The sequence below is a fragment of the Xyrauchen texanus genome, chromosome 10 (assembly GCF_025860055.1).
Source record: "Xyrauchen texanus isolate HMW12.3.18 chromosome 10, RBS_HiC_50CHRs, whole genome shotgun sequence".
Lineage (NCBI taxonomy): Eukaryota > Metazoa > Chordata > Actinopteri > Cypriniformes > Catostomidae > Xyrauchen > Xyrauchen texanus.
Genome location: NC_068285.1, coordinates 22,809,074 through 22,835,069, shown reverse-complemented (window position 1 = coordinate 22,835,069; position 25,996 = coordinate 22,809,074). Strand labels below are relative to the sequence as shown.

The following is a 25,996-nucleotide window of genomic DNA, read 5'->3' as shown; positions in this document are numbered from 1 at the left end:
CTCATCACACTGGTGAAACAGCATATTCATGCAAAACATAACTACCAAGGTTAACAAACAATATGCTGGGCTTTTCAGCATGACACAAATAAATAGCAATTGTGTGTGCTTAAGTACAAATGACGTCAGCGAGAAAGCACTCAATATCAGATGAAATCATGTCGCTGGTCTTGGTGTGAAATTGTGCTGAAGAATGTGCTTCTTATCCACATACAAATGGACACAAACTCTCACAAACACATCTACACAGCAGAAGTGGCTAGGCTCTTCATTACTAAGGCTATGAATGCATCCCTCTACAGTACACCTACTCCAGCACTCTCAAGGTCACTCTCTCAGCTGGGCCATCAATCAAAGAAATGCCTCAGCCACAACCACTACATTCCCACTGTCGTGCATGCCTACAACTAAAATGGATGCTGGCAAGCCTGCAGAGGTTAGTGGCAAAGCAGGAAACATCATCCCTAGCATGAGTCCTACAACCAGAGATTTGAATTTTAATATCTGGCATTGCTAAGGCTGAGAGGTGAATTCACAATTAAGTCACTTTTGTGTGCAGTAGCTCTGTGCCAAAACCTGAGCTTCATTCACAATGTTGAACCAGATGCAAAATCCACTAAAATAGTACTGTGCTGATTTTTAAAATTAAGTGATTTTCATCCGTTTCATAACAAACACGGCTCTTTTCTATATAAATATCTTACAAAAGATTACACATTACTAACTAAACTCAGGTGGTAAACATACATTTAATTAAAAGAGATGTTTTGAACATTTTCAATTGATGATGGCAGTGATACTTAAAATGATGAACAAATGACAGAAAAGAGACATCTAGGTGTTTGGACAAACCAGTCTTATGACAGTAGTAATGATTGGAATGGGATGCCTGAATCCTAAGAAATCCTAAGAACAAGTCCCTCTTCAAAAATGTACAGCTTTTACTCTAAAATAAACAAACAACAAACAATGCTTTTGCTATTTTACCATTAAGTCTAACCCCTAACCCAAACCCTAATTCAAACCACTATTTTAATTGGGAAATAAAGGTTTTGAACCAGGGAACTATGAGAAACATCTGGGTTTTGAACGAACAATTTTTTATTAAGTTTACCCGCTAACCAAAATGTCTCAGTTACGTGGAACTTAAACCTAGTTCCCTGAGTGTGAATAAGATGCTACATAATCGCTATGGGACACATTTGAACCTCACGTGGTCTGAAGTCCTTGTACAATCATGCCAATTTATTGGCTGATGGAGCTTAAGCGATGCCCCTAGGAAACTAAGTTATTGACTCTATAAAGGCGCTCGCTTTCGCATCATCGAGATTTTCTGCAGGAAGGCACGAGTCTATGCAGCTGCTAGAGAGTATGGCCAGCGTCTCGTTCCCATTCAGGGAATCAGCGTCCAAACTGGGCAAAGAATATGTAAACTTTAAAGCTCCTCTGACTCAAATGGGGAAGGATAGAAAGCCTGAAAATGACTGGCCTGTGAGTGAAATTGTGTTGAAATAACCTTGGGCAAGTAGCCCAAATTAGGTCTGTGGAAGCGGGGGCGTGGTCAAGCGCCCGTCCGGGAGAGAAAAGCGGTAAGGGCGCTTACACCTGAGCTAAATTATGTCTAACACCTGTGTCTAATTGCAGTAGCATGAGGAGAGCAGCATAAAAAGCAGCAGCCACAGAGCCTCGAGAGAGAGAGCCCGACACCAAGGCTAAGAGAAGAACTGTTTATACTGATATATGATAAAGTCTGTAGAAGTGTACATTAAAGAAGAATCTTACCTTTGAAGCCAACGCTGTTTCCCGTGTCTTCCTTAGTGGAAAGTATCACAAGGTGACCCTTGAACAATCTGGTGCAAAATACATATATAAGGGATTAATCATCAAGGCATCTAAATCACAGACTCTATAAGACTTTCACCTAGCAGGGAAGTTTTAATATTCAAAAACGTATCAGTTACGGGCTTGAACGGAGCACCCGAGATCACCTCTAAAAAACAGATAAATTCCATGAAGGATTGCAAATAGGACGAAAAGGTCTAAGCCAGCCTTCTAGTTGATGGAGCTCTAGCATTTAGAATTGTATCAACCAAATGGGGACAACCTATCATTCAAAAGAGCGCCCCATTGAGTGGCCATAACCAAAAGTTCCACAAATCTGGCCGGGGGTGACAAATGTTGCCCCGAGCCTGAGACAACATGTCTGTTCTGACTGAAATCTCCAAAGGCACATTCTCCAGGAGAGAGACCAGAGTCAAAAACCACATGGCCAAAACAGCACCAATAACAGAAGCTGAAATCGATTCTCCCGAACTCCAGAACTGTGTGCAGCAGACTGATCATTGAAACGTGGAAAGATGCACTGTCAGCCACTGATGCATCAACGCATCGATGCCCAGCGTTGTCAGGGGGCAAGAGGGAAAACCAGAGGGGACAGTGCGACATCTTGCTCAAAGTGAACATGTCCACTTCCAGTCTGCTGAACCTTTTCCAGATTTGTTCCATAATCTGAGGATGTCATGTCCATTCTCAAGGAGATCTGCCCCCAAATTAAACTGGCCCGGGACATGCACGGCTTGTAGAGACAGCACATTGTCCTGTGCCCATAGAAGAATGCAATATGCCAGTCTCTTGGCATGAGAACGCTCTCCTCCCTAGCGAGTGATGTAGAACCCACTGTCTTGTTGTCCATCCGGACAAGGACATGGCTGTCCTGAATTTCTGTGAGGAAAAACTTTAATGCCAGTAGGATCGTGACCATCTCCAGACAATTTATTTGCCAATATTGCCACTGGCCCATCCAAATCCCGTAGGCTGGACGACACATATACACAGCTTCCCAATCCTTGGAGGAGGCTTTCGTCGTTATAACCTTGAGGAGACACACCTGTCCCAATGGAACACCCAACATCAGAAGGCGGGTCCATTTCCATGGCAACAGAGTTTGGTAGCACTTTGAAGAGATGGGATGCATGCGTCTGTGGCTGAAGTCCCTTTGTGGAGTTCATCCAGCACTGAAATGAGCCCCAAAAGCCTATGAAATGTTCTTGCAGGGAGAATGCGTCTCACTCTGAACATCGCTAGACACTGGCGAATAGACAATTCAAGGTGGAGACAGATGCGCCTGCATTGCCTGCAAATCCATCTCCACCCCTAGAAACAGAGTCTGTCGCCCTGGCAACAGAACACTCTTGTCTAGGTTTTCACACAGCCCTAGATTCCTCAAATGGATGAGAACGACTTCTCGATGCAGCCAAAGTCTCCGAGTGGGCTAACAGCAACCAATCATTGATATATTTTAAAATACGTATGCCTTGAAGCCTCAAGGGCGTCAAAGCCGCATCCATGCATTTTGTGAAAGTGCGTGGTGCCAAAGCAAGTCCTAACAGAAGGAGGCAAACTTGATACACTTTGCCCCTGAAAGCAAATCTGTGAAAGTGCCTGTGCTTTGGCACAACCGGGATATGGAAATAAGCATCCTTCAAATCTATTGTCACAAACCAGTCCCCCAGCTGTCCTTGAATTGACATTTCATTAGAGTTAAATTCAAAAGTCTCAATTCCAGAAAGTGATGCAAGCCACCATCTTTTTTCAGGACCAGAAAATAATGGCTGTAAAAGCTGTATTCTCTCTGAAAAGGGGGAATCTCCTTTATTGCTCCTTTTTCTAAGAGAGAGTGAATTTCCTGAATCAAAAATGGGGCTTCCTGAACAGAATCTTTTTAACCCACTGAATATCGGTGGAGCCATGATTTATTGTTCAAAGTACCCAGTTTGAAATGCCCTTCAGCTGCTGCCATTATGATAGTCAGGCAGATAGAGGGTTTAATGCATGGCTCTTGCCTGCAGTGCAAATTGTACCCACTAGATGGCAAGCTTGGCTTAATTTTGGGGACTGCCCCAGAACCAGTGTCAAAGTGGAGGGAATCCTTTGCTCCTCCAATAATGTGGCTGGTTGAAGGGAATTTGTAAATATTTTTGCCTTTATTGTATTTAGGCATAAATGATTAGTGCCCTGAAATGTATCTACAGCAGAGACACTGACAGAATAAATATTTGCCCTGGTAATTTGAATGGGAAAAATCATATGAACATTGGGGGGAATGCTTTTTTTGCGAAAAATGGTTCGCCACAACGGCCCCATAATTTTTTTATGGAGGGACAACGTGTGGTGCTGATGTGATTTGTGCACACTTGTTCTTTATGAATAGCAAATTTTATGCATGTATTGAAACCTTTGGTCATGGAGACAGAGGCTGAATTCGGGAAGCGTTTTTTAAATGTTCGCTCCCCAGCGCAAACTGCAGAGGGACAATGAAAAATATTCTGGCTGTTGGGTGTTCGAGACGTGTACAATGTCAAACTCAACTCAATACTGTCCGAAGGGCAAACAGGAACAACACAGATAAGTTTGTATGGTCCGGTTTCGTTCAATGAATGGGGGCTCGCCCTTCGTTTCAATGCAAGGCTGTCAGGCTCGCTTCTGGTGTCCTGCCGGCCATTTAAAAGGGGCCTGGCCAACATCAAAATGCATATGCGGATGTGCCCATAATGGCGGGAATGAAAGAGGATTCTAATCCTTCTGAGGGCATGCAAAACTCATTTCTGGTGCCTTATGCGGCTCTCTGGTGGGCCACTGCGAGGATACCAAACTTGAACGCATCAGAGCTGCAGCTGAATTTTTTTTCTCTCATCGAGGAAGCATCTGCTTGAACGTGGCAGTCTGCTGTTACACAGCGCAGAATTTTTCCACCACCAAATTGACTGCTTTGCCGAACAGTCCGAATTGTGAAACAGGGGCATTCATTAGAAAGGCCTTGTCCTTGTTAGAATATCAGTGAGTGTAAGCCACAGATGGCATTCCAACGCCACAAGGCCTGCCATATTTTGACCAACAGCACAAGCAATATGTTTGGTGGCTCTCAGCACAGTGTAGTTCCATGACGGCCTCAGCATCCCTCATCTAAATACCTCATAAAATAGGCCTGGTAGACTTGGAGGGAAGAGAAGGCCTCGATATACCTGTGTGTGACACTGAAAAGGACGAATAATAATGATCATCACTTTGACGTGAGTCACTAGTACAACAAAGATAGACAAGATTGTGTACTGAAGGACAGAATGTCTGACTCAATGGCTCGAAAGTGAATGCCTTTATGGATCCCATGACGTTGCTCCCTAGCACCATCAGCCAATAAATTGCTTTGATTGTATAAGGGATTCAGACCACGGGACACTCAGACGTGTCCCATAGCGATTTCGCAGCTCTGGTTCCTATGAAAGGGAACCCCAAACTACTCTTAAAATAATATCTTGAATAGGAGCCTACGCAAAATGTTATGCCTTAATATGACTGGTTGGTCTCAATGGGAATGAAAGTTGCAACTTTTTGTATGAGCAAAGCAATATTATATCTTATTATTTTGGCATCTCAAACTAATTATTACGAGTTGTCATGAGACTATGTTGATCTGGATCATAGTAGTGAAGTGATGGTATACAGTCCCAGTAAATATGCCAGATTGTAATAGTCTACAGTGTCCTCCATAACTAAAACTCTACAAATTTGGGGTCATGTTTGTGCCATAATGTTATTTGTATAATTCCTTTGGTGAATCAGGTGCTAAAACAAATCAGACAGCATATGAGCATAAACAGCACTATCATCGGGTGCAACTCATTCTTAGAGTTTCCCCCTAAGAGATGTAGAAATGTATTAGCCTCAGATAACACAGGATGAATATGAAGCCTTGAATATCCACCTTGTTCAGACCTAGCTGGGAGAGCGGGCTCACTTGCAGCTTCCTGCACGGCAACCACTCTGGTTTAATTAATCCTGTCTGACCCGCATCTGTATGGATCAGTAGATTGGCACTGTCTGCTATGCATTCAAGCACTCTGCATAGAAAACAGCTCAGCTGAAGTCAATAGCATTAAAATAGGAGCCAGGACACAGCAGTATAAGCGGCATCAATCCTGTATCACCAGGATGTCCCTGTAGGATAAGTCAGAAGACATCAATAATAGCAATAGTAACAGCTGAGGGAGAGAAAGGGTGATAAAAAATAGAGTGGGAGACAGAAAAAGGGAGAATTCTATGCAGAAATAATATTTTGGTACAGATATGATATGTGATGTATGAGATTCACAATCCTGTTACAGCCCTGCATCACTTTCTGTTTTTCCACCAACTTACACAGAGCATCAAAATTACTCTGCTCAAGTTGCTGTTCTTATAGAGTTTCTTAATACATTTTTTAAAAAGTTTAAATATATAGTCAGATTACTTCTTTTCACTTAAAACTTGATTTTGATCATTAAGCCTCCTCACATTCATTCTCTATCCCTCATTGTTAGGCCCAGGGGAGGGGACTCTGTATCCTCAGGTGTGAAATACATCCATATTCACGATAGTTCACGCCTCCTCGCATATTACCTATCAACACTAAAAGTGTCTTACAAAAGTTAAATTACTATATTGTTTTGTATGAATGAGTGATCAGGATGGTTTTCACATCATTTTTTAGCAAAAACGCTACGCTACAAGATCCAGTTCTCAAAAGTCTTGTGGACAAATGTTTAGTATCTGTTATATGACCTTATTTCAGTGACTTAAAATTTTAGTTTTTTCAAAAACCATGCATAAAAAATACAAACCTGTACACACATGTTGCTCACATATTATTGTATCCCAGTTTGTGCTGAATACAGTGTTATCAGACTTTAGCCATTCATATGTTTTAAGCAACTGAAAAAAGCACAAATGTCAAGGCATGTCAAAACTTCTCTCATTCCCAAAATTGCCTCTGACCCCAGAGGGTTAAGGCATTAGACAAGTTTCAAACTAGAACCCACTAGTGCCTAACATACTTAACACATACACTATAAAGGGTGTAAAGTAAGTGCATTAGGAAATGGTTTACTGAGTCTAGTTTAACCCAGAAAAAACAGAACAATTTTAGTGTGAATTGGAATGCCGACTGACAGCCAGACCCATGTCTGACCTTATTGATGTTCTTTAAAACCCCACAGTCATGTTCAAACATCTGTTGGAAAGCCTGCACAGAAACGTAGAAGCTGTTATAGCAAGAAAGGTGGATTAATTATCATAGCTTCGAACTTAAATCTTAAACAAGCACATATGGGTGTGGTGTTTTGGTGTCAACATACTTTTGTCTGCTTAAACACAGAATCTCTCAATTGATTTTTTCCAGGAACAACAGCATAGTGCCACCACAATGGTTCACAGAGCCATTCCATGGGCTTAGGAAGACATATTACACCACTCAAACGAGAGACAAAGAAACACATACTTAAACATAGACCACATTCAGACAATGACTGAGTGGGATTCACATCGTACTCTTCCCGAGGGTTAGGACAGATGTTACCATGACACAGGCTGAAAACATATGTAGCCCTGTGGCGCAGCTCTGTATGGGGTCTCACAGCAATGCTCTGGTTGTACTAAATAGAACTGAACAAATGATACCTTCACACACACACACCTAGCCGCTCAGACAATAAGAGTCAGGTACTCTAAAATTATTAACTGCCAATCACTGCTATAATCATTTTATGTCATCTTTGGATATTCTGAATCAGAAATGCTAATAATATAATAACCCCTTACAATTCTAATTGGAAATCAGGACATAATGAAAAATTGTCAAGTAATGCAACCACTAAGGCAAGATACAAAATTACCTTTCCAAAATCAAATGATTTTAAGACATGGTACACTTCTGACATAAAGGTGGCAATTATGCTGCCCTCTAAAATACCTTCAATTATCCAAATGTTTAGACAGCATCACATGTATCCATCACAACCTTCTCAGAAATAAGGTGGAAGAAGCCAGAGATAAATTCATTATCATACTGAAAAGTTAAAGTTATCTTTAAAAACAGTTCACTCTCATTAAAAATGGACCATTTCACACAATATAAAAAAAATCAAATCAAATCCCTTTATTGTCACTCAACCATATTCACAAGTGCAACAGTGAGTAAAAGTCTTGGGTGTGGTTTCAAGCAAAATAGCAGTATGACAATTACAATAAACTCCTGATTGCACATGACACAGTTTACACATCTGTTAGACAACACAATAATCAACTAATAATATACAATAAACCAAACTCAAATAAACCTGATGCCTGTGTAGTGCATCCCAAACTGGCCACTTATAAGGGCCCATTTAAGTAAAAATTCTGTCTTAAGGGTGTCACACACTGGATGTGTCAGGCAGACAACATACAGCGTCCTTAAATTTGAAACCAATGATTTCCAAGAATGTACGGTTTTAGGCTAAGGCTTCCTGGGATTAATATTAAATTATTCCAAGTCACATAGCGCCACTCACAAAGTTTTAATATAGCCACTTCAGAAGGCGGACTGCCTATGTAGGCATTAGAAAGCAAGGCAGCTCACTACGTTTTTTGATAAAGCAAATGATGTACATATAACAAGAAGCACAAGTTCATTCCAATGTGTCTAACACAGCAGATTTGCAAAGCTTCACAACAGCCTTAAGGGCATGTTTGAGATTTGTAGATACTGTCACTAACTCAGTTACAAAAACGTCTGAGGTCTGCAGGGCAAACACTAAAAAAGTGAATGTGTGTTGATCCAGTGAGTTTGATGTTAAGCCCTGCCTGCTAGATATTATCTAAGCGTGGGCAAGATATAAGGTCAACTCATTTACTTGTTAGAACAAAGATTATTTGGCTTTTTGAGTGGGCATGTTGCATTCTGAAAGTGTATTTACATTCATTATGGTAAATAACCTCTGATAACCTCACAATGTTGTCATGTTCTGCCACAGTAGAAAATTGTATTATATCTGCTCATGGCATGACTTGTTTTCCACTATTATAAACTGTAGGAGTCAACAGCACTCTTTGTAATTGTTATTGTCAGTGTGGCAATGATACCATATTTTTTTTGCAATGTGTCTGAACACCAAGAACTCCATATTCTGCCACGTTCTCACACAAGGTCATCCCTCCAATATATTGCATTAACAGCAGGCACTAAACAGGCAGCAAATGGAACAGAACTGTTTGAAGTCACTTCCGAAAAAGTGACGCTCTGTCGAACATGATATGTGCCACCAGTTACATACAATATAACTCACAGCCACCATAGTCTCTTTTAGAAAGCCAAGCAAAATCCACCCCAAATACACACACACACAGCTCTAACTCCTTCCCAGCTATTAAAATGTCAGTGTGGAGGTAAAGCCATGCTGATGCAGGAATATTAAAACTACTCTCTCTTCCAGTTTTAAGGTGTGAAAGTGAGCCAGGGAGATGACGAGATGTTATGGGCACAAACTCTTTGATGCATCTACACTGAAAAAATTTTTAATGCAAATGTGACTCATTTTTGAAAACTTCAGATGAGGCTCTGTGGAAAAGAGACTTGCAATAGGTGTTCTTTGAGTATAATCCACAGCTTAGACTGGAGAGTGGAGCTGAATGCACGAAGAGTAGTGGTAGATGCAGATTGACTCATGTACAATGAGCTCTGCAGCTTTTCTTGCTTACTGGCGAGAAGAAAGGGGGAGAGTAGTCAAGATCCGAGAAGTAAATTGGGTAGGAAGTTCTAGTATATCCAGATAGGTCTTGCTGAAATAGTAATAAGATGGGTTAAAAGTATCAGAAAAATTGTCTAAATTGTCTAGCCGTCAGACATGTTCTAAAGCAAAAAAAAAAAGCAAAAAAAAAAAAAGGAAGGAAGGAAGCTGGCTGGCAAAGAAACAATGGCATACAGTGTTGGCATCTCATTTTAACACTTGCCAAGTACCAAATGTTAGTAAAAAGAGGTGTTGGAGAGTTGCTCGCCAGTTTACTGGCAACTTAAAAGTTAGAACCGCCACATTACATAGTTTAAGAACCATAGAGAAGAGATTATACATATAATTATCCAGTACCAAAAACTTCTATAAAAATAGTTCACACTAATTCAAAAAGGACTATTTTACAGATTATTAATGTGCACTATTATGCTTATTAGAGTACCACAGCACTAGTTTAGCACAATATTAACAGCAAACTCATTTTTTCCCCCAAAGAAATCAAAGACATACAAACCATCTATTCAAGAAAAAAATCTGTCGCAACTTGCACATCTCATTTTTACCTTCAAAAGTCCATGTAGTGACATATGTGGAATATTCCTCACATTAAAACAGGTGCTTTGAACTTTAAATATATAGTTAAATCTGATCATATACATACAAACCATGCATATGCAGTTGTAAATCCTCACATGTAGTGTATATCCTGAATTTATAGTTATAAATTCAAATATTTAGTTATAAATACTGAATATGTAGTTATAAATCCTAATATATAAATGTAACTCTAAATATTTCATTATAAATCCTCAATATATATTTACAAATCTGAATATTGTCTTACTTTGTATAATGAAAGGATTTAAACCAGACTAGAGGTCATTACTCCAATAAATAATCCCAACCAACATAAGGCAATTATTAACAATAATATGTTTCATTTTTATTTAATTTATTTTTAAACAATCCAAAACTACTCAAGACAATCTTGAAAAATAATCAAACAAACTGATCTCAATTTTGGCAGAGTCATTACATCATTAAGCTTAAACCCCAGATCTAGATACAGTCACAGCAAACTTGAGAGTCACAGTACACAGTCTAATTAGACTACAAAAGAGGTAATAGTATTGTTTACTAAAGCGTGCCTCAGCTGCCTCAGTTTTTTGATGAATTGACCATAGTACCAGCAGGCACAAGATGAGAGCTGAAAGGCAGATAAGAGCAACTTATCACAGCAGCACAGCAGAACTAGAGCTAAGAAAGCTGAGCACCATGGGAAAGTGCTGCCCTAAAGGGCCGTGACTGGTTGGTACTAATCTTCAATGGGCTTGGCTGCCTTTATCAGCAGGTGCACTCTGAGGTTCTGGCTGAGCCCTCTCAAACAGATGGAGAGTGATGGATACAATGTGTGAGGAACACAGTGACATCCTCCCCTACCCACATGTCCCAGTGAGGAGGCTATTGCAGGGTTGAGACAGAAGTACACGCCTGGGTTAGAAGTAGGTCATGGGGGTACTATAAGGGCTGCTAATGAAGTTGTTTTCATAGCAATTCGAACTCAAACTGTGGACAAAGCAAGGCCAGACAGCTTGTACACAAAAAAGCACAGGAATATAATTATTAACTCCCTAGGACCCCAGAATGCAATGGTTAACATTGCTCTGACTGTTTCCTTTGCCTAATTACAAAACATCAGGTGGGCTCGGAGTTAGAGACCCCCTGCCGACTTGAGGGGGAAATGCATCATATTTTGTTTACCTATTTAAAAACGTTTTTTTTTTTTTGTTCATTATTGTGGCATTGAGTGTTTGTTTCACATATATAGGTCAATAACATAGGATGTGAACAATGTGTAAATAGATAATTGCACCACATGGCACAATGCGTTTTTGTTCCGGTAGCTCAATTAGTAGAGCAATGCACAAGCAACGGCGACATCATGGGTATGATACCCAGGAACACATAAACTGCTAAGATGTATTTTACATTTGCTTTGATAAGTCACTTTGGATAATAAAAGTCTGCCGAATTAGTAAATATAGAATTACCTGTATGCCATCTTGTAAAACGCAGCTGATATTTGTTCAAGATCAATATCTAGTAATGGAATTTATTCCTGATATCTCACGTATATTAGATTTGTTGGCTTCTGTCTCATTTCTTGGACAAGATCTGTGTCATCTTTGACACAATCGATCAATTATCTCGTCACGTAGCGTGTTAGGTTTTTTCTTTTCTTTTTTTCTCTTAACCACTGTGTAATCTGCAACAGGCAGCTTTTCAAGTAAAGATTTTCAATTGAACTGTGCATCTCATTTTGCACCCTGAGGCCAAACGATCTTTATGGGATGGCAACAATTAGCATGCACATGTTTAATTAATTCTGTAAGGTTTTTGTGTTGGCACATAACCTCAGATCTGAAGGACTGAGAGGTACAGTCTTAAAACTCTCAAGGAGTGTGCAGGAATGTCTGATCTCATACTAGCTAAATCTATGAGATTTACAGTCATGAAGGATTTAAACTTTTCTAAAAGTGGTAGTTGAACAGTAAGTCACGATATTCAATCACAACTGATGAAAGAATCATTTTTGTAATATTTATATTGTTCTTAAGAAATTATTCATGAAAACTAAAAATAAATGTGTTTGTGGGACATTTAAGACGTAAACATGCTGATAGCTATTTTCTGTAGATTTTAAATGCAATTGTGTCTTTGCTATAAATCTACAGATCTTAATTACTTCTTCAGGCTCAATTCATGTCAAGCACTTGACTTGATGTATTTGACTTCAGCATCTGGTACTGTACTAATTGTATTAATATGTATTAATAATAATATTTTCTTTAGCAATTAATGAGCTCATCTATAAATACAAACGTGAAAGATGAGACTTAGATGACACCACATTGTCATTTTGAGAAAAAAATAGTAGATTGTATTATTTTCACTTTACACAATTGAGTTTTGAAATGACAAAGGTGCAGTCAATAGGATGAGAACTATAGAATCAAGAAATTTTCATAGAAAAGCTTTGACAGTGTTCTTTAAAATGGAAAGCCGACTAATGGATTAGAAAGCAAGAACTCTGGAGAAATCATTGATCTGAAAATAAAGGAGGCAACTCTGACACTTTCTTATCTAATCTTTTGCAATTCTTCTTGTCTGCAAAAGAGCTTTTAAGACATACCTCAGCAGACACTCAGATGGGAGACTTAATTATTGAGAGAAAAGGTCTTTACCCACACTCACAGATTAGATGCTCTTTATTACCTGCGGATTCAATTAAAAAGTAAACAATGGAGCTGTGGTTGCTGCACTGTGCTGTGGAGCAGTATGATGCGGATGCTCCCAGTCCCACCTACTGTCTGAGTCTGGCGCTCACAGACACAGCAGATTTATATTTTGGTGTTAGACAAAATAAAGGGATCAAAGGATAGAGTAAAGAACGTTTATTGCTTGGCTGGTACTTTGGAGGTTCGTCTCTGGATTTTGTCATCCATCATAATCAACCCTGATCCCGACCTTGATGTATTTCTGAAAATCAGGTTTGATCTACTACTCAAGGTCTACTCAACAGCCATGAATTATAACAGTACTGTGTCTGGCATGGCCTGACTTGAATAAATCAAGTAAGTTCAGCATATATATGTGTACATTAGGTGGGGGATGTTAATTCCCGGCATGGTGCATTTTGGTTAAAAATCTGATCTGGACACAAAAAGGTTGCATGTTTGAACCTGAGTGTTGTGTCTTTAGGCATCACTCATTGTGCACTTGAGCAAGACACTAAACCCCTGGTTGCTCCAGGGAGCTACTCTGCAATGGATAATCAATCAATTCTAGTGTACAGTATCTGTTCAAATAATCTATAACAGTGGCAAAAATCTGTTATGATAGGGTCACAGTGAGAAAAATAATTCTAAATGCAAATAATAAAATGCAACTCACCATATAATCATCTATTGTTAGGATAGCAAAAATAAAAAGGCTTCTCAACTTTTTTAAGAGGGGCAATAACTCAATCCATATCTTGTGGTGACATCAAAAAGCATGTCAATCAAACTCTACAATCAAACTTTACAGTATTTTGGCACAAATTAATCTGTCACCACATAGAAGTTTGCCACAAAACAGATACCATACATCCCACAATGGACAGGTTGCTTGATGTGTCCTCATTGAGCGCACTTACATGCAAAGTCATTCACTGATAATACTTATACAGCTAACATTATGTGTTTTTTCAAGTAAAAGCCTAAAAGGTTTTCCTTTATCAGGGTAAGGTCATTTAGAAAATATAAATAGACACACATTGATTTTGGTCCATTGCCTTGATTCACTCTGCATGGAAACAAACTGGTATACATAGTGGCTTATCTTATGAATGCAAGTGTTGAGTGCATGTTTGTTAACATTTTGACATCAAAAGCAGAGAATAGGTCAAATTTAATGTAAACAAGGTTTTCTTGAGTTGTCTTATTTTTGGAATAAATCGATGTTTGGTTGCTATCAGCAAATTGGTCTTCATGTACAGGGCTGTACCATGTGGATCTCCAGCTGAGAACCACTGATCTATAACATTACTGAAACCTATTTCTCAAAACTCTTACAAGCTGCAGATGGCAAGTTACAATTTGAGTTATTAAACATCTTCCTATTAAGTCACTGTTAATTAGGGTAAAGTGTTGTCACTCAAAATGAAGTGACAGGAGACTGAAGGGGTCAGTAGAAACATTCTTAATAAAGCAGCATCTCTCCCATTACCGCTTGTAAATGATCTTCATGAATAAGCCTGAAGTTAGATGAATATATAAATTAATACAATTAATTTCAACCTGAAAATATGCTTGGAGGAGCCATGCATGTTAAGCAAGTGGTGGAAAGTCATTAGTGAGGATATTAAATATTTCAGGCAAACAGGAAAGCATTGAAAAGGAAATGCAATATGGAGGCAAAGAACAATGACTTCCTGTGACCTTTGTCAACAGTGCAAATCTGCCTGATTATGTCAAATGTGCTCATATGCAGCAGTATATTCATTAAATGTCATGCAGAGGAAAGAAAAAGAAATATCCTACTCCATAGGATAGATTATGTTTGGGTGTGAGCAGAGATTTGAGAAAGATCACTCGAGGCGTTTGCCTTAAACTGTCTGCGCCCTATCTGCTTCGGTTTTTTCAGATAATAATCTGTAAATTCTTCATGAAAACAGAGATTTATGTAAAATCAATCAATCAATCAAGCATTCTGGATTCCTGGGGTCAGCACAGACCACAGCTCAGGTTCCCTGCTGGTTTAGATGCAAGGGTGAGATGGGTTGGCAGTAAAGTCTCATTGCTTATGCACTATGAGCAGTGTTTGCACTGTATAACATATTTTTATCACAAAGGACCCTTTTCATATCTACTGGTTGGAACATGGGAGTAAACTACTGCAAGGTAAACTGCAGCAAAAACTATTTCTAGGTTCATAAAAAAATCCATTAATATGGTTCCACAAATTTACAAAAGAGTAAAAATATAGAGTTGTGGGTCATGAGAGTCAGGAATGAGAACAATATAAAATGCAGTCACTCCCTCAGCAGCTGTATTTGAAACACCATTATAATATTTATTATTTCACACCAAAAATTATGTTTTACGTTTACAAAACACTGACAAACAATTTACTGAATTTACACTACCAAATAAGGCGAAACATATCATGACAGTCTGTAAAAATGGTCCATTGTGCCCTTGAATGAATTCCTATGACATTTTAAAGCATCTAGGGCCCCAAAGAGAATTTGATTAGTAACCCTTTGATTAATGAAATATTATTTCACAAAGGGCCAAATAATGGACATTTTGGGAGAGTTTCAATTTGGTTCACTGTATTGTACACTATGCAATTACTATTCAATAAGGAAAAAATATTTCCTTTTAACCAGCAACACTTTTTCTGAAAACAAAAAACTAAACAAAAAACATCCAAATATAAATTATGATCTCTGCCTGAATACAAAATATTAGAGACCGTGTATATGAGATGTTTGACAGTATATGACAGAGATGTTTGAAGGACTGAAAAAAGGCTGCATCTGCATAGGCACACACATGCATACCATGCATTAGGGGGTTCATATGTGAATGTACTTTGTATGGCAAAAGGATTTTTCAACAGAATTAAATTAAAATTATTTTATTTTATTTTCCTGATCTCAGTGAGAAAAGTAAACTTGAGGGCCACAGAGAAAGCAAAACACAGCAAATCACTGTCTGCTTACATTTCCCCTTTAGTTTGGTATGCATTTTTAATAAAGATTGCATGCATCATTAATATTAAAGTATAATACAATATTCATATACTGAATGAAAACCACTACACCGGGAAAGTCTGTGAGGCCCTATACAAGTACAAGAGCTGCTCCTTTTGGAAATTTGGTTGTAGGATGTTCCGATATCATTTTTTTGAGAATGAGTACAAGTACCGATACAGAGTCTGATACCTCAATCAGCAATTTATTAAAATTTTACCATCAGAATTGTGTTTAAATAAATAAATTAATTAAAACTTAAAAATTATAAAAATTCATTTTCAACATACTATTGATTTTTTTTTTTTACACATGAATGCTTATATATAGAACCTCACAGCATAATCCTAAATACATTGGAGTTATTCTTTGCCAAATACAGTGCTGCATAACAGACCATCACAGATGTGAGATATTGCTTAAATTAAATATAACACAGTTAGAGATGTATTATTGTTATTATTAGTAGTAGTAGTATAACAGTGAATATTAAATAACTAAACTCAGCAAAAAAGAAACATCCCCTTTCAGGACATAATTTAGTAAAAATCCAAATAACTTTACAGATCTTTATTTTAAAGGGATTAAACAATGTTTTCCATGCTTGTTCAATGAACCATAAACAATTCATGAACATGCACACGTGGAACCTTTGTTAAGACACTAACAGCTTACAGACGGTAGGCAATAAATGCCACAGTTATTAAAACTTAGGACACTAAAGAGACCTTTCTACTGACTCTGAAAAACACCAAAAGAAAGATCCCCGGGGTCCCTGCTCATCTGAGTGAACGTGCCTTAGGCATGCTGCATGGAGGCATGAGGACTGCAGATGTGGCCAGGGCAATAAATTATAATGTCCATACTGTGAGACGCCTAAGACAGCACTACAAGGAGACAAGATGGACAGCCGATCATTCTCGCAGTGGCAGACCACAGGTAACACCCGCACAGGATCAGAATATCCGGATATCACACCTGCGGGACAGGTAGAGGATGGCAACAACAACTGCCGGAGTTACACCAGGAACACACAATCCCTCCATCAATGCTCAGATTGTCCGAAATAGGCTGAGGGCTAAGGCCATTCCCCCTAGAAATATCTGGGAACTTGCAAGTGCCTTGGTGGAAGAGTGGGGTAATATCTCACAACAATACCTGGCGAATCTGGTGCAGTCAATGAGGAGGAGATGCACTGAAGTACTTAATGCAGCTGGAGGCCAAATCAGCCCCCTCCTTTGTTCAGGGACACATTATTCCATTTCAGTTAGTCACATGTCTGTGAAACTTGTTCAGTTTATGTCTTAGTTTTTGAATCTTTTTATGTTCATATAAATATTTACACATGTTAAGTTTGCTGAACATAAAAGCAATTAAAAGTAAGAGGATGTTTATACAGTCACAATCTATTTCTGTCAAACTTTTTCCAGCTTTTATTTTGGCTGAGCTTTTTAATTTGAAGAGTTTCTCTGTTGTAAGACCAAGGAGCTCTGATGAAATGATGGCAGATTCCCAATCCGGAAAAGCAGGTCGCTATGTGAATCACAGGAATTATTAAACCGCAAAAAGGCTACTATATAAATAAATAAACATGTAGTCTGTATATTACTTGTGCTAAAAAGTGAATTAGTGCTCTGCCTGCTGTCATCTGCTACAAACAATATTATTTTCAGTGTATGAGCCAAGGATCTCTAATGTATGAGCAATTTGTATAACTATTCCTGCACAACACCGGCTCCACACTAACAAGCACTCACATTTAAAACGCTGCATGTGCAAACAATCTATTTATCTAATTAAATCGTAGATTTCGCTGTTAAATAATCTCACTAGGACATGACATGATTTTAATCTATGTGCTGAATGTCTAATGGCATTCATACATCAGATGGTATTGGTTTTGGTAACAGAGCATTTTTTCAAGTACAAGTACATGAGCATGGTATCAGACCCGATTCCGTTAGCAGTATCGGTATTGGTGCATCCCTAGTTGTAGCTTAAGAGACCTTCTTGAGATTTTCAGAGCCAGTATGGATGTTGTAAGATGTATTTTACCTGCTCTAGCCCTCAAGAGAACAATGGCTTCAGGCAAGCGTTTACAACAGCATGAGTAGAACTGCTGACTTCCTCTCCGAGAAGCAAGTTTCCCTGGTGACAGAGTAGTGTCTTTGAAATAAACATGTACTACACCCACACTGCCCTAAGATACCTGTCTATTTGTCAAGGTCTGAAAAGTAGAGTCTGAAATCCTTCAGGAAACATTCTTAAGTTACTTCAGCTTTGTGTGCATACATTTTTCCTTCCATCATCTGTTTTTCAACATGTTCCCATATATGCTCATAACATATTCAGGTGAGTGCAAAAGATATACATTTGAAGTCAGAAGTTTACAATATATATACACTCACCTAAAGGATTATTAGGAACACCATACTAATACTGTGTTTGACCCCCTTTCACCTTCAGAACTGCCTTAATTCTACATGGCATTGATTCAACAAGGTGCTGAAAGCATTCTTTAGAAATGTTGGCCCATATTGATAGGATAGCATCTTGCAGTTGATGGAGATTTGTGGGATGCACATCCAGGGCACGAAGCTCCCGTTCCACCACATCCCAAAGATGCTCTATTGGGTTGAGATCTGGTGACTGTGGGGGCCATTTTAGTACAGTGAACTCATTGTCATGTTCAAGAAACCAATTTGAAATGATTCGAGCTTTGTGACATGGTGCATTATCCTGCTGGAAGTAGCCATCAGAGGATGGGTACATGGTGGCCATAAAGGGATGGACATGGTCAGAAACAATGCTCAGGTAGGGCGTGGCATTTAAACGATGCCCAATTGGCACTAAGGGGCGTAAAGTGTGCCAAGAAAACATCCCCCACACCATTACACCACCACCACCACCAGCCTGCACAGTGGTATCAAGGCATGATGGATCCATGTTCTCATTCTGTTTACGCCAAATTCTGACTCTACCATCTGAATGTCTCAACAGAAATCGAGACTCATCAGACCAGGCAACATTTTTCCAGTCTTCAACTGTCCAATTTTGGTGAGCTCTTGCAAATTGTAGCCTCTTTTTCCTATTTGTAGTGGAGATGAGTGGTACCCGGTGGGGTCTTCTGCTGTTGTAGCCCATCCGCCTCAAGGTTGTGCGTGTTGTGGCTTCACAAATGCTTTGCTGCATACCTCGGTTGTAACGAGTGGTTATTTCAGGCAAAGTTGCTCTTCTATCAGCTTGAATCAGTCGGCCCATTCTCCTCTGACCTCTAGCATCAACAAGGCATTTTCAGCCCACAGGACTGCCGCATACTGGATGTTTTTCCTTTTCACACCATTCTTTGCAAACCCTAGAAATGGTTGTGCGTGAAAATCCCAGTAACTGAGCAGATTGTGAAATACTCAGACCGGCCCGTCTGGCACCAACAACCATGCCACGCTCAAAATTGCTTAAATCACCTTTCTTTCCCATTCTGACATTCAGTTTGGAGTTCAGGAGATTGTCTTGACCAGGACCACACCCCTAAATGCATTGAAGCAACTGCCATGTGATTGGTTGATTAGATAATTGCATTAATGAGAAATTGAACAGGTGTTCCTAATAATCCTTTAGGTAAGTGTATATTGCATGTACATTTATGGATATGTTAGGGTGACCAAACGTCCTGTTTTACCAGGACATGTCCTGTTTTCACGTCCTGTCCTGGCCATCTTTTTTGTGTCTTTGATAGATAGTATTTTGTAATAACAATTTTATATCCATACAGAGGCATAGCCTACTTTAAATGTATTGAAATTAACAAGGCATCTTTGAGTAAAATTCGAGTATCATTTGAGTATCTCATTGCCGGGCCGAGTGTCCTGGTTTTTGGTAATCAAAATATGGTCACCCTAGGATATGTGTGTGCAGTCCTCATCTTTATGAGTCTCATATTAAGACTGCTAAACTATTCGTGAACTCTGAAAAGAGGTGTTTTATATTGCTTTACTTTGTTTTTTTAGAAGGGTTTTTTCAAAAGAGAGAAGAAATAAACAGTTTAATACAATTATGGCTAGTTAACTAGTCCTGAATGACAGTTTTACAATTAAAAAAAAAATTCAACCTATCTCAACTTAATATGCAGAGATGACAATACGTAAGCCAATTGTAGGGTGATTTTGCTGAAAAGTGTCACTATCAAAACTACTCAACCAATCCTGTGAATGTAGGATGGATATATCTGTCTGTTCAACCAATGGCAGATGAGGGAATTTTTTGGGAAACTTCTTTTTTTTCTTTTTTTACAGACATTGCACAATTCACTTTTAAACCAAATTTTAATATCTTACCAACTAACAATCCCATTTTTAACTTAAAATGGGTAAGAGAGAATATTAGAGTCCACAGTTCTCAGAAAGTTGCAGCAGAGAGACAATTGTTCCTGTATTGTTTGATGCAAAAATTCATCAAAGGGAAGGGGAGGCAACCGGCCCTAGACACCAAAACAGCCCAGTAAATGATGCCTCATTCTGACGCAGACAACCTCAAGTGACTCAGTTCAGACAATGAAAGACAAGCAGAGCTGCTCTGATACACACCAACAAGACGACACTCATCCATCTCCCTGCTACCGACACACTCCCAAAGCTAATCTGTGTAGTGTGCGCGCATTTCCTCCCATTTATCCAGCCACCAAATGCTCTCATAAGAAGTTCAAAGCCTTGCTCTCTTAGGCTGTTATTAAGCACTATAACCAAAGTTTCACTCAAAATGTATTTGTAAATGGATTTCAGTAGCAAATAACAGATTATTTGTTTTTGATTTTATTTTGGGCATCAGAAGACTAATGGTGTAGTGGTCTAAAGCACATAACTGGTAAACTGGTAATCATAAAGTTGCTGGTTCGATCCCACAGCCACCACCATTGTGTCCTTGAGCAAGGCACTTAACTCCAGGTTGCTCCGGGGGGATTGTCCCTGTAATAAGGGCTCTGTAAGTCACTTTGGATAAAAGCGTCTGCCAAATGCATAAATGTAAACAACTGTGCTTTTTATTCATTTTCACACAAATCATGAGTACAATGGCTGATTTATACTTTATAAACTATTGATTATGTTTAGGTGTTGGTTAAAGATGTCAGTTTTGTTCACCTCTCATTTGTTTTAAGGACACTATTGGTTAGGTTTATGTAAAAGTTTTAGGTTAGGTAGGTATGTTTTACTTATTAAAACATGGAACATTCACCTTTAAACCTCATTATGGCGCCTCTCTCTGGACATGTCTGCAGCAAAACATTTAATGAAGCATATCATTTTGTTTTGCAAAAATATTGCCATGGTAACATAATTTACATGAGATCAGGCTGGGCCATGAACATTCAAAAATTAAATGAAATATTTAATATAACACATCTTTTTGAGAACCATGTACAAATCATTTATTTCTAATTGTTTATTGACAGTGTGTGTCTTCACGAATGCACCTTAATAAATATGTTCTATTTATTAGCATTGTTGTTTGCATAAAACAAACTTTACAGATGGCAGGCCACCATAAGAAATCTGCAAGGCTCACAGCCAAGTAACTGGAAAAAACAAAACAAAAAATGCACATTAAAAAGTACATTAAAGAGAGAGAGAAAAGTGCAAGTGCCCATCACCATGCATTAGTTAGCATGTAGCATTTATCAAATAGAATGTGACACAATGCTCTACTACTGTACTTTCATGGAAATTAAACAGTGGGTGTCCAAAATTGTGAGTATTCTTTGTTTCAGGCAAGGCCTCCAGCAGTCACTTTACAAGTTTTAATGGGGAGTGATGAGGTCTTTATTCAGAGTCCACACCTTCATTGAGATTTAATAAACACAATTATGATTGGCACAGATCGAAGTGTAGTCTTTAACTTGTAGAACAAAGCAGCACCTAATTAATGTTCAGACTGTATATTTCACTTGATGTGTGCTGTAAGATATGACAATATAGTTTAACAGGCCACACCACTACAAAGAAGAGACTGGAATGTTTACCTTCATAATAAAGTTTAAAGCCATGCGCGCTCACGGCGAAGTCACTGGTGAGTCTCAGGGAGAATACAGACCCAGTGCTCGTGACGGGAGGGGGGATTTGGAAACCTGTTAACCTAAAGAGAGCAAAGAGAGAACAAAGATTATGTTAGAGAAGAAAGATCCCATAAACAAACTGTTTAAATTGTACACATACCATCTTTGCATGTTCGTACATATTGCATGTTTAGAAAGTCTCAGTGCTGTTTGTAATTTTTACCCATACTACTATATTCGTGAACACAAAACATTATCCATCTCTAAACCATCCTTAAACATATTTAAAACTGAAATGGCCATTTACTTATTTTTGTATGTGTACATATTTTCTCCCCAGCTAAAATTAGTCAACTACAAGTATGCCATTCACAGGTTCATTTCCCAAAAAAGTTTAAACACTGTGGCACTATCAAACAATGTGGCTCTGTTTGTTTGAGAAACATTGGCTCAACCAATGGCATGAGTTTGAGGCATTACTGTCTGTCTGCCCAACCAATGTTAGATGGGAGTTTTTAGAAAAGCTTTTTGAAAACTGTCATGACTCATGCAACTCCATCTTGTGCCACTAGTGGGACAGAAATTACACATTTAAAACACAGGTCTCTTGTCTTTGAAATACAGACAATATTGACTATTGATATGATCTCGAATCAATGCCCTGCCATCACAAATCTATATGGATAAGGATTTGACATAGATAGACAGCATTTGTGGCATTATGTTGATTACCACAATAATTAATTTTGACTCGTCCTTCCTTTTATTTAAAATAAAAGGCCAAAGTCAAGGCTACAGTGAGGCACATAAAAAGGAAGTGAATGTGGCCAATTTCAAAGCTTAGAATTTAATAAAAGCACTTAAATTAATTATACTGTCAAAACTCATGTATAATTTGAGCTGTTAAAATTGTAATTTTTACAGTCATTTTAGGGGTTGTTGACATTACATTGTCATGGCAACAATGATGTAAAATTGTAATAACTTTACACAGAAAATGTTGGTAAGCAATTTTATTACACTAAAATTATATGAATACAGATATTGTTTATGCCTTGTGTCTATACTTTTGAAAAAGGTAGTATTATAAAGTCAAAAATTGAATTGGCGCCCCATTTACTTCCGTTGTAAGTGTCTCAGTATATCACAAACACACACACACACAGACAACACAAACCACAATATTGACAGACATGTTTCCACTGGGTCTGAATGTGAACTTGAAAGAGTGGATCTCGCTCAAATAAATAAAGAACTTAAGTCCTATAAGTCCAAGATGGAAACAGAGATCAAACTGACCAAGTTTAAAAAATTTAATAAAGACGATGAGGATTATAAGTGGAAATAGGTTTATTTATGGAAAAGTGAACAAAAAAGACCCATTCGCTATTTTTTATAGTACAGACAACGAGAAAATTCCATGACATCCTATTCCTTGGATAATATGTTGGAGAATAGTAGTGCTACATCAAAAAGCAGAGTGAGTCTTTTGGATATAAACAGTGACAACAAATTTCCTCCATTGCAGCGATCGGATCAAAAATGAGAAAAGAAAAAGAAATGTCAGAGATGTAAGAACAGGCCAGATTTATCAGAGGCACAATAAACAGCTCTGCAGAAAGGACTCTCTTTTGTGCCTACCACTCACTGTAGAGAATTTGAAACAAATTTAGACTTTCAGAAGTTCTTTAGGAATCCTTGTTTGAAATATTTATTTGCATCTTCCAAATCAGCAACAGCAATGACCAACCCTTGAATTACAGGTTTGAGGATGCTCCATCTATGCCGATTTACCTCCAGGCTGTGGACAAAACCATGTCTCCCTTCCGTGAGGCATCATCTTTGAGGACTGAGAATCCTTTTCGAGGTAAATCTTGACTAAGAGCAGAAATGCCTCATTAGAAACCTACTGCAGACTTGTAGAACAAGACATCACTTTGGCTATGAATGAGAACCAAACATTTTCAGCAAAATGTCTGTTGCTGAAATACAAGGAATTATTGAACTTCAGCAAGACACCGATATTGTCATTCGCCCTGCGGATAAAGGAGGGGCAGTGGTTTTACAATCATTAACTGATTAGGGTATGAAATTACAGACAATCAAATTATAAATTCTATAAAAGACTACCTGCAGATGCCACTAATATTTTTAAAGAAACTATACATGAAATGTTACGAATTTTGTTTGATGCTGGTGAGATTACTAAGAAGGGAATACTTCAGTAAAGTATATATGACTGCCAAACCAGTCATATATACTTTACCGAAGATACATAAAACCTGGAATCCCCAATTCCGGGAAGACATATTGTATCGTCGATTGGTTCGTAAAATGAAAACATTTAAAAATGTGTGGATTTTTCTTAAACACTTGTGTAAAACAAATATCATCTTATATACGTGACACTGGTGATGTGCTTAATTTAATTGACTCTTCGGAACATACAGAGGCAGATGTAGCGACTGGGGGAATCAATGAAGGAATCATTAACTCGGCAGGTTCCGAACAAACAAGAACTTACTGTTGAAACTCCCCTAATTACTGAAATAGCGCCAACTAGTCTCCACAAGCACAATAAATGTATTGACAATGAACTATTGACAGAGAACCACATGTGACATCCGCATGCTCACCACGTGCTTATCGTGTGGACAGGAAGGGGGAAACGTTGAACGTAAAAATGTGTGTGTGTGTGTTTTTCAGTTAAACACAGAACTGCATATTGCTAATGAAATACGTGTAATCCCTGTATGTTGTGTATTTCTGAGGTATATCAAACTCGTTAGAACTGTTTCGTTGTGTGTTTTAAACTCTGAGGCCTCATATTTAATAGCCTCAGTGTATATTCCCTTTTTAAGTGTACTAAACACACGTTTCTTGGTATCAAATTAAACCTTACGATTTGTCCGAGCTGAATTCGAATATAAGATCTCTGTAGAATGATATTACGCGATGTTTTACTATCTTTTGAGTCATTCAGCCCAAAATCTCTTACTGTCATAAACATGCAAATGAGCCTTGACAAAGGAATCATTCTCCTGTCCCAATGGAAGGAGAATTTTACGACCTCCAAAGAAATGTTCAGAGAAGTGCTGACCCTCACTTCATTCTCTTACTGAGAAAGAGAAATGAACCCTGTTAATCCTATATATATATTCTATATATCCATGTGATAAATATTGACATGTATCTAATGTGCCATCTCACATTTTCCCTTAAATGTGCTTGATCTATGTTTTCTTGCAAACTAATGGGTTAATGTTTCAGTCTTTGCATACTATGGTTAACCAAAATCATATGTGTGGCATATTTGGTCTCTATAACTTGGTATTTTGAAGATTGAAATGACTGTGTACATGATATGTCGATAACAACAACATATTAGTATTACAAGTATATTTCCTATTTTCTTTCTTGCACATGCAATGGGCAATTTTACAACAAAGAGCAATAAACCAAATTCCCGCCTAGAACTCAAACCCTTCTTATTGGTCGAGCCAATGAGAGGTGGGACATGTTTTCTAAGGGTATAAAATTGCTGCGCCCACTCTCTTCGCGCTCTTAGCCCTCTCTTAGCTCTCTCGCTCTTGCTTCCTGCCTCTCCTGTTTTCTGGTCCTCTGAGCCTTGTGCTCTCTCAATCTTTGCTGAATGATGCTGAACTAGAAGGCCCCAAGGACTCCCAAGCGTGCGCCAGGCTACGGCCTTGTCTCTGACTCCCACTGGTTCTCTCTCTCATCAAGACAACAACATCAAAGATCAACTGGAGCCTCAACAAATTGCATCAGGACAGTTTAATTCAAATGGGACATGCAAGTATCAAACTTAGTCTCATTATTTGATACATTAAGTATCCTCACCCCTTTCTAAAAAGGGCGTGTCAGAACTAATATGATGGTTTGCTCAGGCTGTTGATCTGCTGAACTTCAAACAATGCTATAACTTCTTGCCTTCCTGTATTCTGCTTCAGCCCTCTTTCCCTTGGTAAACTGTATGAATGTATGTATATGTATGTTAGAGTAGTTTAAATGTTTAGTCTAGTTAATAAAGTCTTGTTCATGTCACAT

General features: G+C 38.4%; 1 protein-coding gene across 1 annotated transcript in view; it reads right to left on the bottom strand.

The window, feature by feature from the left end:
• LOC127650893 (CUB and sushi domain-containing protein 3-like) overlaps positions 1 to 25,996 on the bottom strand; it is a 686,283-nt gene that overhangs the window by 478,972 nt on the left and 181,315 nt on the right. Inside the window, exon 3 of the mRNA XM_052136534.1 lies at positions 21,896 to 22,008. Coding sequence (XP_051992494.1) covers positions 21,896 to 22,008 — 113 coding nt within the window. The remainder of the gene's footprint in view (positions 1 to 21,895; positions 22,009 to 25,996) is intronic.